Source organism: Opisthorchis viverrini (genome assembly GCF_000715545.1).
Source record: "Opisthorchis viverrini unplaced genomic scaffold opera_v5_118, whole genome shotgun sequence".
NCBI classification, from domain to species: domain Eukaryota; kingdom Metazoa; phylum Platyhelminthes; class Trematoda; order Opisthorchiida; family Opisthorchiidae; genus Opisthorchis; species Opisthorchis viverrini.
The window spans coordinates 936,988-955,288 of record NW_008751774.1 but is presented as its reverse complement, the minus strand read 5'-3'; the positions used below and the strand labels follow the sequence as shown (position 1 = coordinate 955,288).

At 41.3% G+C, this 18,301-nt stretch overlaps 1 protein-coding gene across 1 annotated transcript in view; it reads left to right on the top strand.

Moving 5' to 3' along the window:
* The window catches only part of T265_05957 (hypothetical protein), a gene marked incomplete at both ends in the record, with an annotated part of 28,163 nt that extends 11,683 nt beyond the window's left edge, over positions 1–16,480 (top strand). The window contains one exon of the mRNA XM_009171104.1: positions 16,372–16,480. Within this exon, the coding sequence (XP_009169368.1) occupies positions 16,372–16,480 (109 nt within the window). The remainder of the gene's footprint in view (positions 1–16,371) is intronic.
* Between the last annotated feature and the right edge of the window lie 1,821 nt (positions 16,481–18,301).

Here is an 18,301-nt window from a genome sequence, read left to right as displayed (position 1 = left end):
CTGGCTATGAAGATAAATAGAGCAAATCACGCGACTGACCAGGAGTGATAAATTAAACCGGCACATTTTAGATACCCTCGACGATGCCTAGTCAAAATTTTCTAGCAGAGTTGTCGGGCGTCCGATACAACCAGGACCGTATTGGGTGGCTTTTTTGAAGCACCTCGCGCCGTGATAATGAAGTGATAATTCGAATGATAATTCGTGTCAGATTACCTGATTTGAAGTCCCAAAAAGGTAGTCGGGAGTGTTGATTGTTCATAGGCTGTATTAGGCGCAAAATTCATGTTCATTGCTTCTATTTATTCAACGGCCCGCCAGAATGGTCGAGTAGGAGGATAATTGTGGCGTGGATACAAAGAGTTATGTGGACTTTGATAACTACTGTAATTCTCCATTGGGCCTGTTGTACCAGCACAAAGGACGTATTATACTTTGAAAAGATACAACACGCTACATCAGATATCATGACAGTGTCAACGATAAATTCAGCGTACGCCAATTTTAGCCAACAAAGGCCCATAGTGGAGAGGTGCACAAACCACACACAGGTATGAGTGTGTTCACACAACCGAAATGGATATCCATACAAACTGATTAGCCTATCAGTCCTTGAGAAATTGCACATTGGTGTAATCCAAAAAGACTATTTGCATATTTTCCGGGGTTGACACACATGACTATCGACAACATTGAACACAACAGACTTAATTATATCAATCTCACATTAGGTACCCTTTCCTTTATATTGTTACAGAGAGTTTCATCCAAATAGGTCATAGATTTCGCAATTACACATGTTTTTGGAAAACCCAGAATTCATTAGAACTGTAGTTCTTCCGTCAGCATTGACGCGTTGTATCTTTTCGTTGCTACCCACCGGCTGAATACGCAGAAGTTTATTTGGTCGATTAAAATGTGCTTCCTTGATCAACCTATCCAGATTTGGGACTACCTACATGAAATGGACACAACTCGGAATCACAGATCGATTCTTGATTAGGAACTCTGAGTGTGTATCACCAAAAGTGACAATCCCACACCCCCATGTAGAAAATTTTCGGCTTTTTATTGAGTGAGAACCACTGGATGACCCATTACTAGACTGCATAATTTGGTTCATTCCTTGTCTCGAAGATAGGTAAAGGAGGGATTCAGAGTTGCAAATGGAGTAAGCGTTGTGAACCTAGAACGGGAGTGTGATGACTTTTTTTTACTTTCCAGGAAGCTTCATCTAGATTTAAAGGTGATCTGTATGGGTAGACACTTGTCTTTTGTATTTGTTTGACTTGGAGATTCCGCAATCCATTTAACGGCGCTGAATGGAAAGCTTTCACAGCTCCTTACCAGAATAAAAGAACTACCGTTGATCAAAGCAGGTGGTAGCCGCACTCACGGAGGTACCGTCCGTCAAACTTATGTTCCGTTTCTAGGAAAAAAATTCTATCTGGTTTTAACGGAGAACTCCACTGGATCCCAACTAAATCCCTCTTTTTTGGGATATTCTTCAAATGAATGTGATACAGAGATCGCCGCTTCTTTCACTTGTGGCGATATTCAAAGTACCACACATGTAGTAGTCACTTCGACCTCGTAAATAGGTAAATGTTGGTGGCTAACGAGCTCAGACATATTTATACTCTAAAATATTGCAGGAGTGTGCCACTGGTTGATCACTAAACAAGACTGGGGACGGGCCGAATTCCCAGGTCGATGTGGTCGAGTGTTTTCTTCCGCAACTTTTTCGTGGCAGTTTAAATGAGGTGAAATATTAGGACTTCGTCTGCATCTTTAATTATGGGATTCTGTACTAAGCTGCGGGCATTTGTTTCCGAAAGTTCTAACCCGATCTTTATGAGTGGTGACACGCTAGGCAATCTAGTTTACTGCATATCGTCCTTCCTGTTTTGGAGGGCCTGTCCATCACGATAGAACCAATTGACGCACAATCTGAGCTCGTCGTGCAGAAAAACAACCGTATCGACCGAAAGGATAACTGCAATTTTCGCATCATTCAATCAGTCCGTGTGCAGTTGATTCAACTAAATCCGACCTGAAAAGGATATCTGTCTTCTGCAACGGAGGCTAGCGATTCGAATGGAAATGAGAGGTCACTAAATATCGGATCTACGATGTTTTAAAGCGGACTGGGGCGCTTTCGTCCATAGAGGACGTAGTTCTTGATTGGCTACTACAGATATCACGGAGTACAAAAAACTTCTCTGGGCCTATTTCGGAAACGCTGGAAGTGCTGACACGACTCTCAGGTGGGAGACGACACAAAAAGTTCAGTGAAATTCTTCAGTTTCACAGTTGTCAGTCATAAAATTTCACTCCAGCCAAGGTATCTGTGGTCACTATTAGAGACACAAGCCAATGAAGTATCAGCTAACATTGAAAAAAGTTACGATTGATTTAGAGGTGGCTCTTACATGGTGACATGCACATTATCCATAAAGCCAGTATACTTTTACATGTTACAAATAATAGCATTTGCATCGAAAAAACCTTCATCACTCACTGAAGCCATCAGATACTTCACACAGGCCCGAAGACTACCGACAAATAAAATTCCAGCTGGCTTAGTAACTCTTATACGTTCCTGGTCACAATTTATCACGTGGGTTAAATGCATCGTTTGCTATTGAGTAGTTGAAAGTTTGCCGATCAAACGGACCAACTCTTCAAAGCGTAGCACTGTTAAAAAAAGATGGCCTTGAAAATGTTCGAATGAGTAGCGCATGAATTCTCTCAAATAATATTCGTCACCATTTCGTTATTTAACTATCCACCCAAGTTACGTGCTACGCCAACCGAAAATGATAGTGTGAAAAAGATATGAGAAGATATATCGTCTTGTAAAAGCGCGAATAATTAGTAACCGCAATTCAAAAGTATTTACTAGATTGTCGCTCAGGTATCACTGTCAGATTGGGGCAGAGTACGCAATAGACCTTTTATCGCATTAGCCACGTGCACAAAATTAAAAGCACTGCAGTTTTTCATCCACGAATCCATATGTCACCCATCCGAAAATGTTACGGGGAAGTGACGCAAGATGGAAAAGTTACCGGCATTGATTGGACAAACAACACAAACTGAAACCCCGAGAAGTGAATGCGTAATTAATAGACAGACCCACTCTACATGTCAAATGACTCATCCATCAGCGATCAAATCTGAAATGTTACACGACTGGCAACCAGTTTGCAAGAGCATATGTGTCAAGTATGTGTCCATGTAATAAAATTAATAAACAAACTCGACCGTTTTAACGCAGCCTATCTAAACAACGGTCATTAGGAGTTTATGCGGATTAAATTCATTTGAATGCGAACCGTTTGCTCGGAGTTTGATTTTGAGAACGATTTTACCCGTCACTAAGAGAATAAATCATCACACTATATCATCAGACAAAAGTGAGCTTAAATTAATGTGCCGGAACGTTTATCCGCCTGTCTGATACCCACGCGGTGCAAGTGGCGGAAGCAGAACGTACTTGTTTAAAGAAGAAAGAAGTATTTTTCTCAAAAAAATTAGTTCTTCCTAGTCACTGAGCATAGGCAACGATGAACATTGTCCTCTAAAATGGAGGTTCCTCATGAAAGGGGAGTTGATCTTCTTGACCATAACCATGTTTGCGACTTTCGTCTCTATATACAAAGCCGTTTACATTATCGTTTGTAGGAACAATTCAATTTGTTGGAACAATCAATTCGCCAAAACAAATAGAGTGTGAGTGGCAGTTCCGATTAGATCAGTCTACTTAAAATTTACTGTTTTTCGAGACCAGTGGCTGAAAATCTGCACGTCAACCTGACTGATTTGTACGAATACGCAAAGCGCGACTACAGCAAATGCGTATTTGCCAGTAACAAGCCACCATTATTTGTTGCTCCATATTTCGTCTGGTGATTAGTGATCAATATCAACCGCTGGGCTAAAATAACTTGTTAAACATAGCTCACAAAACATAACAAGATTAAGTCCACAAAAGTTCGTTTACTGACAGTAATGAAATGACAGGTAGTAACTCGTAATGATCCTCCCCTTTGTTTTTAAGGCCAGGATGATATTCGCGAATATATGAGTAAGTGAAAAACCTTACTTACTGGTATAAGGCATATTGCGACCCGCTGAATCAAGGTGGGATCGAATGTCCTTTCCATTCGGTATTTACCGGTGAATGTTATCATGCCATTTTGATATCTTTCACCTGTGGTCAACCTAGTTGCTTGGAATAAATCAAAATTAGCAATATTTGGGCACATTGATTTCCAACCAAGCATTTCGTCCTCTGAGGCTCTCTCGTTAAGGAGGAAAACTAGAGCCCGAGGAAATTTTCTGTCAACTGACGACGTCTTTCGAACGGGAATTAATATAAAACCGAATTAACTTAGATTGCTTATAGGGTTGGTGAAACCTGTCGACAATGTTTTACCAGGTTGGCACAGTCCTTGAATCCCTACTTATCACACTCAATACCTTGGGTCAAGTTGAAGCTGAACGCGTTTGAAGATCAAAATAATGAATTTCAAATCGACTTCCATTTCTCGTTTTTCAGATGTAAGCATGTCACAGTCGCAGTTTTCGACTCAATGGTTTGGTCACGTTCAGTTCGATGATCCGAAAGCTCCAGAACAAAACAATTTGCTTAACTTCAGAAAATGTGCTTTGGCTACCATTTTGTAAACAGCCTGTTCTCCCGGCATTTGTGATAAGCTATTCCGACGTACACTGAAAGCCCTGGAACCAGTAGACATGACCAGATCGCTAAGTGTTGTGTGAGTGGTTAGAGGCCAATAAGATGCAGTAGGTTATCGAGTGACAAGCGTTCAGTTATACAAATGCAGTGAAGTGGACAGACAATAGTCACAACTAGGTATTCTGGGCACTATGCATCTGCATTGCGCATAAATTGGAACTGTTGCCGTGAATAACTAGAATCGTGAAAGAATGGACTGCATGGCAGATTTTAGGGTAACTGAAAGGAGCAGAAAACATCTTATAAACTTACACCAGGATCTCAGGGACGTGAGGTGTGTTCTGGGCAGTCAAACTGGAAAACATCCATATCTTTGTAATGTACTACTCATAATGTTGCTGAAAATCCGTCGAAATCCACTTAGAGGATCGGCGTGGGTCTTGTGCATAAACCATATTATGTTGTCAGACGCGATGTCCGTCTGACTTAGTTTCCTACGTTTAGCATCCAAGTCTATTACCACAACTAACCCAGTGAGTGTGTAGCTAAGATATGTGGGATCTAGACAGAGTGACTCGCGACCACTCACACGCGTTTGCCCCATTTGTCACTCAGTCCTTGAGTAACACAAGTCATTTTGAGTAATCAACAGCTGCTCACACGACTGTTTCGGTGAGCTGGCTTAGCAAACTGTGTAAAACCTGCAGCTGTAGAAGGGAAAATCAAAGGTATTTTTACTCGGCCTTGCTCATTCTATGGCTCCAGTGAGTTCTTGTCAGTAAAGTAATCCGAAAGGATAAGCTGCATTGACAAAGGAGTTTTCAGTATGCGGAAGATTTTTGCTCCTCCACGTAGTGCTTGCTGATTATCTCAGTATTTCAAGAGCTTGACAATCTCAAGCCGAAATGAGAGCCATGTTTTACCGATAACTGTCTTGGGCGCAATGCTGCTGAACAACCCCCTCTGTTTTCGACATCACAAGCGTAAGCATAGTGGAAGACGCAACGGAAAGCTCAAAATTCATTGGAACATCTCACGCAGTCCGGCACTGAGTCTGTAATTGGCGTTGTCCTCCTAATTATTTAAACGCGAACAATATCTTACCTATTACACAAACTTTCCATCTTTGAAGTATAAGATCCTGCTCGGAGACTGAATTGGCACTGCTCTGACTCTACATCAGGTGCTGGGCTCTAAAAAGTTCCCTTCTGGTTGATCATCATCCAGACCTGGAATCTGAGTTCCCATCAGTCTTATTTCCTGTTTGATCACTGAATGGTACGTAATTGCAGCCATACATTCCTTGATAGATGAAAGTGTCAGCAGCAAGAGATCGAACTAAATCACAACTGAATCACTCGTTTATAATACTCTTCAGCCTCATGTATTTTACAAAGGCCGCCTTTAGTTCCATTTAAAAGATTTCCAGCATTCCATTACCAAAGGCTCATTATGTCTTCCTGTTTTCGCCCCTTGTCGCATTCGACACCTAAAAGGTTGAAATGCTGTCTTACTATCGAGAATGGGCAGATCTTACAGTGTCCTTGTGAAATCAGCCACTCACTGAAGCCCAAAAGACTAGCGTGTTTGTACTGAATACGGAATTGAGCTCTCATTTTTGACTATTGTCGCATTTACCGAGATGGCACCATGCAAGCTAAACGATCGAGTAACTGATACCTCTGAAATTTGGACAGGTCAAGTGTACACCCAATCAGTTTCACTGAAAATGTACGGCCTTCGACTGCCAATTTATGTCTTTCGGATATTAAGAGAATGGCGGCTACTCAGATCATGAAGCTGTGAAGCCTCAACCAGGCGTGGTTGTCAGCCACTAGTTTAAGTAAGAGCTATGAAATAATTAGCGCATCGATAAGTAAAGATATCATCTGTGGAGGGAGATATGAGAACATAGTAAACAGTGGTTGAATAAGATCTTCAATATGGCAACATGTATTCAATGATGAGGCTATTTTTAACCGGTAGGGCAAACCCCTGGGATTAAAATTCCTAGTTCCAGTTAAGTTAAGCCCATTTGGTACCCTTCATCCATACTTTTATTTGTCTTTTATCAATTCCCCTTCTTGGTCGTAACCGAACAAATCAGAGACGGTGCAATCTAACTGTTTTCGGACCTTCCTTAAATGTGAAAACGGCGATGAAGTAGGCGACGTTTATGATAAAAAGGTGATAGTGATGATAACTGAGCCTCCTGTTTAAAGCTGCAGAGTAGTTGAACCTCAAACTGTGTAAACCTGATAATCTAAGTGACCACAAAATTACGTCTTTCCTTGTATAAAAAACGCTTATGTTGTTCCTATCTCGTGTGCATTGTGTCTCTCTTAATTCGGAGGATTTGAGCAGCTAACCATTATCCAGGATCATTCATTCGCTAACCAGTACAGTTTGTCTCAAACATTAGGGGATGCTCGAAAATTTGCACATCATCTACAACTTTTATTGAATCACACTCTTTTGAAGGCATGCAGAAATCATATTTAGAATTTGTACCACCCACAGAATTTTAAAAGTGCACCAAACGACTGTGTAGACAGACATATTACAAATGCGGCGAAGTTAGTTATAAAGTTAAGGCACAAATGAAGTGCAATGGATTATTGTATATACTATTTATACCCCTCAGGTTAGTTATCAGCTTTCTCAGTTCGTGCCGTACCAACCTGCCAGTGTGTGGATTGTGAGTGCTGTTAAGTATTCTGAAAAAAATCAGTTGGTTTGTGAAATACACTCACTAGCATGCCAATTTGATTTTGACGGCAGACTTATATCGAACAAAGCTAAATCTATCGCTTGTGAGCAGTGTATCAAGTCAATTGATTCTACTGGATGGAAAACCACCTGCGGAATTCGGCATGTGGATGTCCAACGTTTTATTGTCCGTTTTTCAGGCATACTACGAATAACTGAAGATGACATTTGGTTGTCTAATGCACGCTAACAGATTGACTACGTTGGGTGAGTACATCATAATCACAGAAAATTGTTTTGGCGTGCGTGTGGTTTGGATCCCAAGTCAAGGGAGAGATCATGCAGCTCAACGATATGGTCTATTTAAGAGTATATATTTAGAGTGAAAGAAAAGTTAATGGAAGTAAACGAAAGAACTCTGGGACACAAAGTGACGCCATTGTCTAAGCTACAAGTTGAAAAAGTGCATAGAACGAAGAAGGATTCTGTACAAGTATAGGATAGGATCTTTGAAGACCATTTCGAAATCTGATAGAAATGGTTGAAAGTATCCACAGTAACCGAGTTTGCATTGGACTGAAAGCAACAAAGGCTCTCAAAAATATACCCTACCAAGGAGGTATTTTGCTATTAGCTTTTGCGGGAGAAGGGAAAAATATAACAGAAGTGGGTAATACTAACATTAAGTTGATGTATGATGGTTTGCCTATATCGTGTTTCTCTGTCGCAATGAAACGTTAATTACCATCGGTATCTGTCTTTGGTAATTTGTTTGATGCACTTTGCTCTGATGACCTTTCCACGCGTTGTCATCTGCTATACCATTTCGGGCACACGGTTCGTTGCTTCCTTAAAATAGAAGCTGTTTTTCATTTACACTGGCTTCAAATAGTCTCCCACCAGGAACCAGTAGATTACTCGTTGTGAGCCGAAACGCGTCTGGATTGCCAATGGATGCAGTTTACGCAATAAGGGTAACACCGCTTTGGCTAACACGTTAATTTCAAACTTGGACCCAGGTCTGTTCTGAGTAGCAAACTCTCAGAGGTGGAAAACAATGGGCTGGATAAAAAGGTGAGCCAACCCCGTACATGGCTGGTAGTAAGCTGAAACTAAGACCGAAGTAACTAGGCGCAATACAAAAACTGCTGTTAGTCGAAAAGGCAGTACCAAGTGAAATTATTTAAATTAACGAAGGACAGGTAATCTGAGGCGGGATGAGTTGTTCCGAAATAGATAAAGCTGTACTAGTTTTTCGGGATACACCAACGGTCTTCCCACAAGGTGTTAGGTTACAAATCTCACAACTGGCTATAGACCAATGCCTGTTTGTGAACAGGATGCGCATACGGTAAGCCAGAAGTGTGGCCTGCGACGTCTGTACTAACCAGAGTTTGCGCTACGAAATATGAATGTTACTGAATAGTCTGGGAAGTCTGAAGAGAAAAACTAGAATCCGAGTCATTTAATCACATAAAATTGCCAATGGTAAGACGATACCTTCAATGTTAGCCTCAAAGTGGCTTCTCAGAAAATGTAGCTATATCCCTAGTTCACTTTCACTCAACTCCTACGTTCGAATGGTGCTCCAGAATGTATCATTGTAGATGGTAATCAGTGAAGTTTTTCCATAAGCCCTCAACGGCAGCCAAGAATGTTTTGTTAATACGGAAGGGGCGGGAACGACAAATCAAACTATTTTGCGTCAACTAGCAAGTAATTACCGCAGGCTCAGAACGGATCTTGATCAGTGATTAAACAGATCAGTCTTCTCACGTAAAAACTGAAAACGTTTGAGTTTTGTCTATGCGACGTTCACAAACAGCGACAAGGCTTGCTTACAAGTGCCAGATGAAGCAGTTTAAATATTCCCAAAACACTTTTTCTTCAGTGTAACGTTGCAATTAATTCTAGGTTGTAGTATACATGTACGTTGTCCAAATAACCGCTGCGGAAAAGTTCTTGTAGACATTTGCTTCTTCATGCGGCGAAAGCAAATCTGAGAGATATGCTTGATTCAGCAAATTTGTTAACTGAACCGATAACCATTCGCCTCCAAACAAAGGCATTTTTCTGATGAATGATAACCTAACCTAGTCAACAAAGGCAACCAGCGCAGCCTTCATGTTGCACCGACGTCACTGGAAGCTCTACATTTGCCTTTCTGGTCGGATGTGATAGCTAATGAGTCATTAATCTTCCCCGTTCAGAACGGAAGACAACGACTGAATTAATCCATTTATGTCCCCACAATTAGTATCCTGCGACAAACCAGAGCATAATTGAGTGTTGTAATCGAAAGACCGATGTGCTAGCTTGCCTGTGTGTCTGTGTAGAATGGCGAGAGATACGTAAGTCCCGGACGCCGCATCCTGTCATAATGATAATTGAGTGTAATCACATGGCATGCGATGGAATACAACTTTGATGGCCACGAGGACGATTCCAGTTATATATGGAGACTATTGGAGGCTTGCATTTCGGACAGTCCGAAGATATCTGATAAATACAGACGGACACTGTTTGTTAGGCTCAAAGCACTTGGTGTCAGTATAACAGTGGACCGCTGAGAAGAGTTAGGCTATTAGTACTAGAGTTCGGAATTTTTTAGCTTTATACCTTGGACTATTTAGACTACAGCAATTCATGGTTCAGATTTGTTTGTACAATATACTGTGGTGTGTTAACCAACTGTAGATATTGTGATGTACGATTGCGACTTACTGGCAGCAAAAACACTGAAGGAGAATTGGCTAGGCACAAGTTCCGGCAATTGAATTCTTCACTGTTGGCTCATTTTATACTTAAAATCGACGCCAACAACCCGTGCGTGAGAGCACATGGGACTGTGAACGAACGGACGGTTTCTGAACACGGTTGAGAGATACGCTAGCAATAGCTTGTTCGATATTCCAGAGTCAACGATAAATTTCGAACATGACTGAATTTCGACTACAATGAATGACGTGCTAACTCAGGCTGAGGCGTTCTGCCGTATAATGTAAGCTGGGATTAAGAGCTGGAAATTTGAACTTTGAGATTAAATAGTCAGCACTCCAAAACTCGCGCAATGAGACTCATTCACGGCTACGCATATACGGCCTCACCCTTTCATGATAGAAAAAAACTCTCTTGGGATAAAACAGAATGCAGAGGTAATATACAGATGTTTTTGAATGACTCAAGAACAGCTGTTCACTCACTTGCGTGCTAATTTTCACGGAAGACCCCACTGAATTCCAGTTAAATCTCTCGTTAATGATATTCTTCTTCAAATAAGTGTGCTGCAACAGGTCGTCTGATGTTTCATTCAGTACGATACGTCATTATCACAATAAATTGTACAAACTTAACAAAATACTATCTATCGGATAATCTTCAAGAAGGGCAAAACCGAGCGTGGGCTGTCCAAAAGCTTTCAGCAACCATATGAGTAGTGTGTCACATCCGTACTATGGTATGTTGGGCGTTTATGCTTGCGTCGAAGGCATCACATGGTTTGCGGATTGTTTCTCAGATGCACAAAGAAGATAAAAGTCCTGGTCAAAGAAAATAACTTGTGGAATAAAATATCCGCGTAATTCCATACCTAGAATTTATGAAGCACTAAGTAGTAACACTCTAATACATGGTCCATCTATAATTGTCCGATTTCGGTCTCCCTGAGGATGAAAACTGTTTGGAAAGTAAGATGTGAGGGTTGGTTGAATATGTCGACTAATGTCCTTGTAGTGACACGGAACTAAAAAGATGCACCGTAGGAAAAGCTCGTTAGACATGGGTTTGTATGCATAACCTAAAAAGCCAGATCCAACTGCACGCACTGTTCTAGAAGAATGCCTGTAACGGAAACGAAAACATCTCTCTTCTGCTAACGCCTTGGATGCTCTCAAGGCTGACCTAACGATAGCTCTGTCTGATGTCATACTTGTATTTCACACGTGACTCGCAGGGCATTAACCCGGTAGGCTGCCAGCGATAGACTACTATGGGCATTTATGAGACATTTATACGACCTCTACTACAGAGCGGATGTTCAGATCACTCAAATATTCAAAGATGCTAATCATCTCACCATACAGAACACGCATTCGGCAAGTAGGATCGCGATTCCGCACTTCTCTGAATTTGTTACTTGGATCACCCCGCGGGTACTTGAACTGTGCACTTCCAAATTCACTTAACCCAACCCACTCGAAATCAGTAAGCTATTGGTTGTCAGCTTTTGGTATGAGCAAGCCACTCGATTATTACAAGAGAAAACTTTTGACTGAGTACGGTACATTGAAAACAATGTGCGGGAAAAATTTATCTGATCACCTCAGTCATTGTATCTCAGTGGGAAAAGCCTCTCGTTTGTTTTATTGCTCACCGTGTTATTCTGCTCGAAAAAAGCACAGGACTGTATTTTGTTTGTTATCTAGGTTAGCTGAAGGTCACCGCCTACGTTAGAATTCTGTTCATTCGTTTTCCTTCAACTTCTGAATGAAACCGAACACAAAGCTATAAGGATTTGTATGACAGACCACTTGTCAAAAAGAAAAAGGAAATTTACTCGTTACTCGACGGGTATTTGGCAGAAAGTATCACCATACACGTTGAGTGCACCCACCTAGTATTAACGTAAAGATGCTCTTAAAAAGGCAATTATAAGGTGTCTACATTCAAAGGAGACTAAACTTCGAACGGTTTCAAACAGAAAATTAAGTTTGCCCTAATTTGCATATACCATGCCCAGTTCCGGCGGCATAAGGGATTACGTTCTAAATTGGTTCCGGAATTTCCTCGGATTACCATATCGCAACCATTATTTATAAGTGATATCTACATAGGGAGAAATAATTAAACTCTTTTACTTATGATCTTTGAAAATATTCAACAGAAATGGTAGTCTGACAGGGCAGCAGCACAAGCGGTAATTCCGAAATGGGGCCGTTCACTGAGGCACGTAGAACGGTTGGATTTGTACAAGTCTTGCTGTGTCCTTGAAATCCGAAACTCCTCGCGTTCATTGAAGTATTGCTCATAATGGTGCGAGAAACAGTTTGTGCAAAATAATTTGTTGAGCCGATATTTTCACCAAGCATAAAACTGACTCTTGAGCAGTTCTTCAAAGATGACGTATATTTTGTTATTTTTCAACTCTGTTTTGTGCGAATTGTGTACAGATGTAGGATTTTTGTGTTTAGGATCTACAAAGGATATTAAAATGTCAACGGCTTTCAGTCTGCATCCTCTTACTGTTTTGATCACAACAGAGGAAAAGAAACCATAACAGATGGAATAATTGGACACTTTTGTCAACGGAATATTTTACCAGTGTTGCGGTAGACGCGGCATCGTCGGGAGTTAATGAGGGGAAGTCGTTGTCTCATAACAGCAGTCCGGTGAGGATGGAGCTATAAAAACGGATTTTATAACCTGAGACGAGACCTGGCTGACTGATATCTAGCCTGAGATAAGCACTGTTACGGCATAAGTAATGAGTGGAAACGCAGAAGGATTTTTCCCATTGGATTTCCAGCAAAAATATCTGTGTGGATGTGTTTTTTAATGAGCTTGGTGAGAGTGGCAATTAACCTTAACAGAGTCACAACTTTTACGTAGTACTGTATTGTTTCTCCGTCAGCGCACGGTGGCAATCGAAATTCAAGTCTGGCCACAGTCTCCTTGTGTCTAATTCGCCCAAATATTACTTTCAGGAAAACCGTCCATCACATCAAGATCAGTGACCTCGCAGTATATTTTCATAAAGGAAACTACTCACGTGTTTGATGAAAATTCTTCGACTTCAAGTATCTCCAAAGTACAATCTGATAATGATGAATAGTCATTACGGGATTGACTTCACTAAGATTGATTTAGTTGTTGACTGGTGTAAGACAGTACTCTGTTCCGGTATTGAACAGTCCGATAGTGAGCCATTCAGATGATATATCGTTCTACTTTAAATCTTGTCATTATTGTTCGTAAACGTTTAATTGTTCGATTATCGTGAAAAAGGGTCACCGATCTTCGAGAAATACACTCATTTGCAAATCAATTTGGTTTTCACGGGAGACTCACTCGAATCTTTCGTTTATGATGTCCTCCAGTGGAATGTGCTGCACACAGGCCGCCTTATGATTCAGTTGGCACTATATCCGAGATATCGCAGTATATTTTCATAAAGGAAACTATTCAGCACATTCAGCTGGAGGACATCATAAACGAGGGATTCGATTGAGTCCCCCGTGAAAACCAAATTGATTTGCAAATGAGTGTATTTCTCGAAGATCGGTGACCCTTTTTCACGATAATCGAACAATTAAACGTTTACGAACAATAATGACAAGATTTAAAGTAGAACGATATATCATCTGAATGGCTCACTATCGGACTGTTCAATACCGGAACAGAGTACTGTCTTACACCAGTCAACAACTAAATCAATCTTAGTGAAGTCAATCCCGTAATGACTATTCATCATTATCAGATTGTACTTTGGAGATACTTGAAATCGGATCTACACACTCCCATCCGAATAACATTGTTTATTTGCTTTTATTTCAAGAATTAATGACCGATTGGAAATCTTAACGAGTGAGTGAGTCATTTGCAACACTTCTGACAGTTGAACAATAAAGGAAGAGAGGTCCAATCAACGTGAACAACATAGCAACCAAGTTGGTCTCACGGAGAGGAAAAGCGAAGTTACGGAACAGAAAAGTTATCAAGATCGTAATTCAAAATAAGTTTTTGGGTCGTGTTAGGCCAAGCTGATTTTGATAAAGCTAAAAAGCGTAGTCACACTCTATGCACTGGAGGACAAGAATATATCGGGATGACGATAATTGTGGAACAAGACGCCGTTTTTATGTATCAAACACGGTGTGACAAAGTTGAGCAAAGTTGGTACCGCTGTTTCAGTAATTACAGTAAAACACAACACTACTCATGTGTTTACTGAAAGTTGCACGATGATTCACTGCCGGTTTCAACTTTATTGTGGCACAACAGGTAGGTGTGATACTCGAGTTTACATCAAGTCGATGTTCTTCTTGGATAGTAAATCGAGTATTGTATTTTGTTGGGAAAAATTATACTACGTATCTCGAATACAGTGCCAACTGAAACACGAGGTCGACATTGTACAACAAATTCAGTAGAGGAATCTGAAAGTTCAATTGAGTCTCTCGTGAGAAGAAATGCATCTTTCAGGTCAGTGTATTTCGTTCACTGTGGAACTTTTGTGAAAGACAGTGAGACGGTTACCTGAGACTATTACTCCACAAACGCTGCTGTACAATGTTAGCTGATTAAACCGTGAGAAGACGGCTACCCTAGAGGGATGAACATCATAAAGTGTACTGTTTTCCAAGACTCGTCAGTCAAGTTAAGCATATTTTGAAAGAAAAGAACTATGTGTTCACCGTTACTGGAGAAAAAGCACTATGGACGTCTACGCAAGGATCAGCTCACACTTGATTTTTACGCCTAAAAAGAGTGGAACCCATTCATTTGGACTGTCAACAGTCGAAAACAAAGGTTAATCAGTATGTTGGGAAACGCTGTAGTAGGGGATATTTCAGTATTCCGGTCTGATTTGTCATAATATCCTACTCTATGTGTAACTTTAAATGTCCTATCAGCTTCCACTGGGTCTATTTGCACGAATATTTGTTGGGAGGTTGTGGCTACGAAGAGGGAAAATCAAGTGGTCACTTGTTATGTAGCCAGAAGTCGAAGTCGTCCTAGAAGATACATTAGGTAACATGAAATTTGTCAGTACAATCCTGGGTGCCAATCTTCAAGTTATAGCAACTATTCACCTTGAACATCTACGAGAATCCACGCTTTTGGACTGTCAGTTAACAATTAAGTGGCGAATTTTGAATAGGTCAAAGGCGTTGAAAAATTGCCTTCCTCCAAAGAAGTAATTAACGCAAACTTTTGACTGAACTATTGAGAAAAACATGGCGAAGAACACAGACGAATCCACCACCGGTTAGTAGTTTGACGACTAATTTCAAATGTCAGCAGCTCTGTAAGATGATCCTTAGCAGACTGATCTACAACAGATCGGGCAGCAAAAAAGTATATTGTGACGAAATAATTGGGAATAATTAGGCTGTCACTTCTCCATTGTTCCAGACGCTGAGACAAGTATGATTGGAGGTCATTGTGTTTTCATTCTGAGGCCATCTGTCACTGGTGGAGAGAAGTTTACGGTGGGAAGATATTCAAGATTAACCGATGGTAGCTAGTCATTCAGCTGACAATTGAAGATGGTTGAAAATGAAGAGGCAGTTGTATAGGTAGATAAAATGGCTACATCGTGAGGTATGACCGGAAACTAATCGGGAAGACAGTCAACGAGTTGGTTGAGGAAACACATTTGACGGTTCCTGACCGGATAGCTCGAGCCATAGGTTGCTCAAAGTAGAAACAGAGTTGAATCAACCACTCGCGTCGAAGAACTTGCTGATTATTAGCTGTTCATAGAGGTATCGAAAGAATCCCTAATAATTAAAAAAACATTTCTGTTACGCTTCCTCATGTTATTGGCATCATAGAGGTTCGAAAGAATCCCTAATAATTAAAAAAACATTTCTGTTACGCTTCCTCATGTTATTGGCAGGATTCGCAGTGGTAATAGTTGTGCTGTAAATAGGAAATAAATTAGCGTCATTGTATTGGGTTCCACTTCGCCACAACAATCAACTAGATCTGGTATCGTCTGGGTCGAGTACCTTAAGAGGTGTTTCATTTATTCGGATGTAAGAACGTTCAGTGTAGCCATCCTGAATTGTTCGACCCCGCACGAGCGGTTTGCATATTTTCGCACACTCAAGAGAGCACAGTATACTACCCAGACTCCAGACCACGTGCACAGCTGTAACGCCAAACACTACTATGTCCGTTTGTATATCCGTCAATTGGGTTGAGGAACTATCATTTTTCTATTTCTTCTTCAGATCGCCGATGCGTAGACACATTCAACCGTTCAGGCGTGATTATGCAAGCACATCCAACGTGCTGCGACTAATAGTTGCAGCACACACGGCTCATACGTCAAATGTCTAGAGCTGCAGAGGATACGTACCACTGATGATCTCCAACAAGAGCAAAACTCGATCCCCAATCGCTTTGGTGGGAATACACCAGAATGACTGGACCGGGACGAGAGCGGGACTTCTCAAAGGAGAATTACACAGTTGTGCAAACGAGACGCATGCAAATCTGTAATCTTACAACAGCCTATTAATTGTGTGTTTTTTAATTTATCCACATGGTGCCGTGGTCGGTGTGCCGTCATACAATCAACACAGCTTAGCGAACATACCGACTGATCCCATTGCTCGTGCTCAGCTTTGGGACACGTCAAAAGTATATGCTGTAGAAGACTTACCGTGTCTCTAGAATCTCAGTAAAAGACTTTTTAAGCGATTGCTAGGTAAACGAGCTGTGGTGGGAAGTTGCGAGGACGCATAATGCACAAAATCCATGCCAGAAAGAACGGTGGAAGTATGAAGCCTAAATTAATTACCTCAAGTTTTTTTCCAGTAACAATCCAGCCTGATACACAATTTGGAAACGAATGGTACACCGCAAGTTTTTTCATGCGCGAAATTTGAACAAGTCGCTCAAGCGTGAACACATTCGCCTGTTCGGAAGTGAAAATTCAGTTGCATCTGGCGTGCGCTGAAGGAGTATTGGTAACATGCTTGCATCACACGTTGCATGTCGGAAGTTCAGACCCCGGCAGGGCCAAGGATATGCACTGCTGATGAGCTTTAATAAGAGCAAAGCGCGACTCCGATGCTTCCCCACTTTGATGTGGACTCATCAGAATAATTATCCCAGAGCAAGGTCTGTTCAAACGTGAGTGATGTGAAAGTGAATTCTACAGACCCACGATTCTCACCGCCGCATTCGTGAATAATGCATCAGATTCGCTCAGGAATATAGCTTTGATAAAGATGTCAACCAGGTAACCGAATGCGAAATCTACCAAGTTTGTCACGGTAACTTGGGTCCTAGTGGACACAGGTGAGTGATTTTCCGTTAGAAGGTGAGAGGTCCTAATAGAACACAAACGCGCTGGTGTAAGGACACAAAATTATGTAAATTACAAGCGGTTTAGAATTATCACCGCGGCACTTTTGTACACAATAGGGTGACCAGCGCGAAATCATCACTACCTGAAATATAAACCAACTCGAGGTGAAGTGAAGGGTGTGCAGCAACCGCACCTCCTGTGTATCCCGTCTGCTCGTAGCACGAAATGGTACTGCTAAATATGAGTAAACCCAAATATCTTGAGGGTCAAACGGTAATGCATATACATGTGGTATCCGCAACCAGTGGTGATACCTAACAGTTCGAAATACGGCTGTTGATCCGTTTGTTCAACTTGGATATTCGCTTATTTACCCTACCATGCGAGAAGATATCGTCAGTACGCGGTTGAGTTGCCAGGCTTGGCGAACGAATAAGCTATCACTCGATCAAAAGTCAGTTGACCCAAGCAAGCTACTGATATTTAGACACTGCCATTCCAAAGTCTGCATGAAAATCTGAAATTCACAGCTAGGAATTTGTGGATTCGGAAGGCAACATTAGCTGGTTTTTCGCAGAGGCAAACCGAGAGATTTCTGCACCCTCTGCTGCAACGCGAAGCTCAATGAATGCGCCGAAATCGCATCATCAAGACAAACCCAGACTTCTCAGAGTAACTGTTAAGACAGAAGAAGAATTAGAAAATATACTGTTGTCAGCATTTCGACTCCAGAGCGATTCGGAAAATAGCGCGCGAGTTCATGCTGACGTACCATGGACAGAACGATCTCGTAATGTCGAAAATCAAGCGACTAATAATCGTGCTGATGATCGGAGCTTGATCAT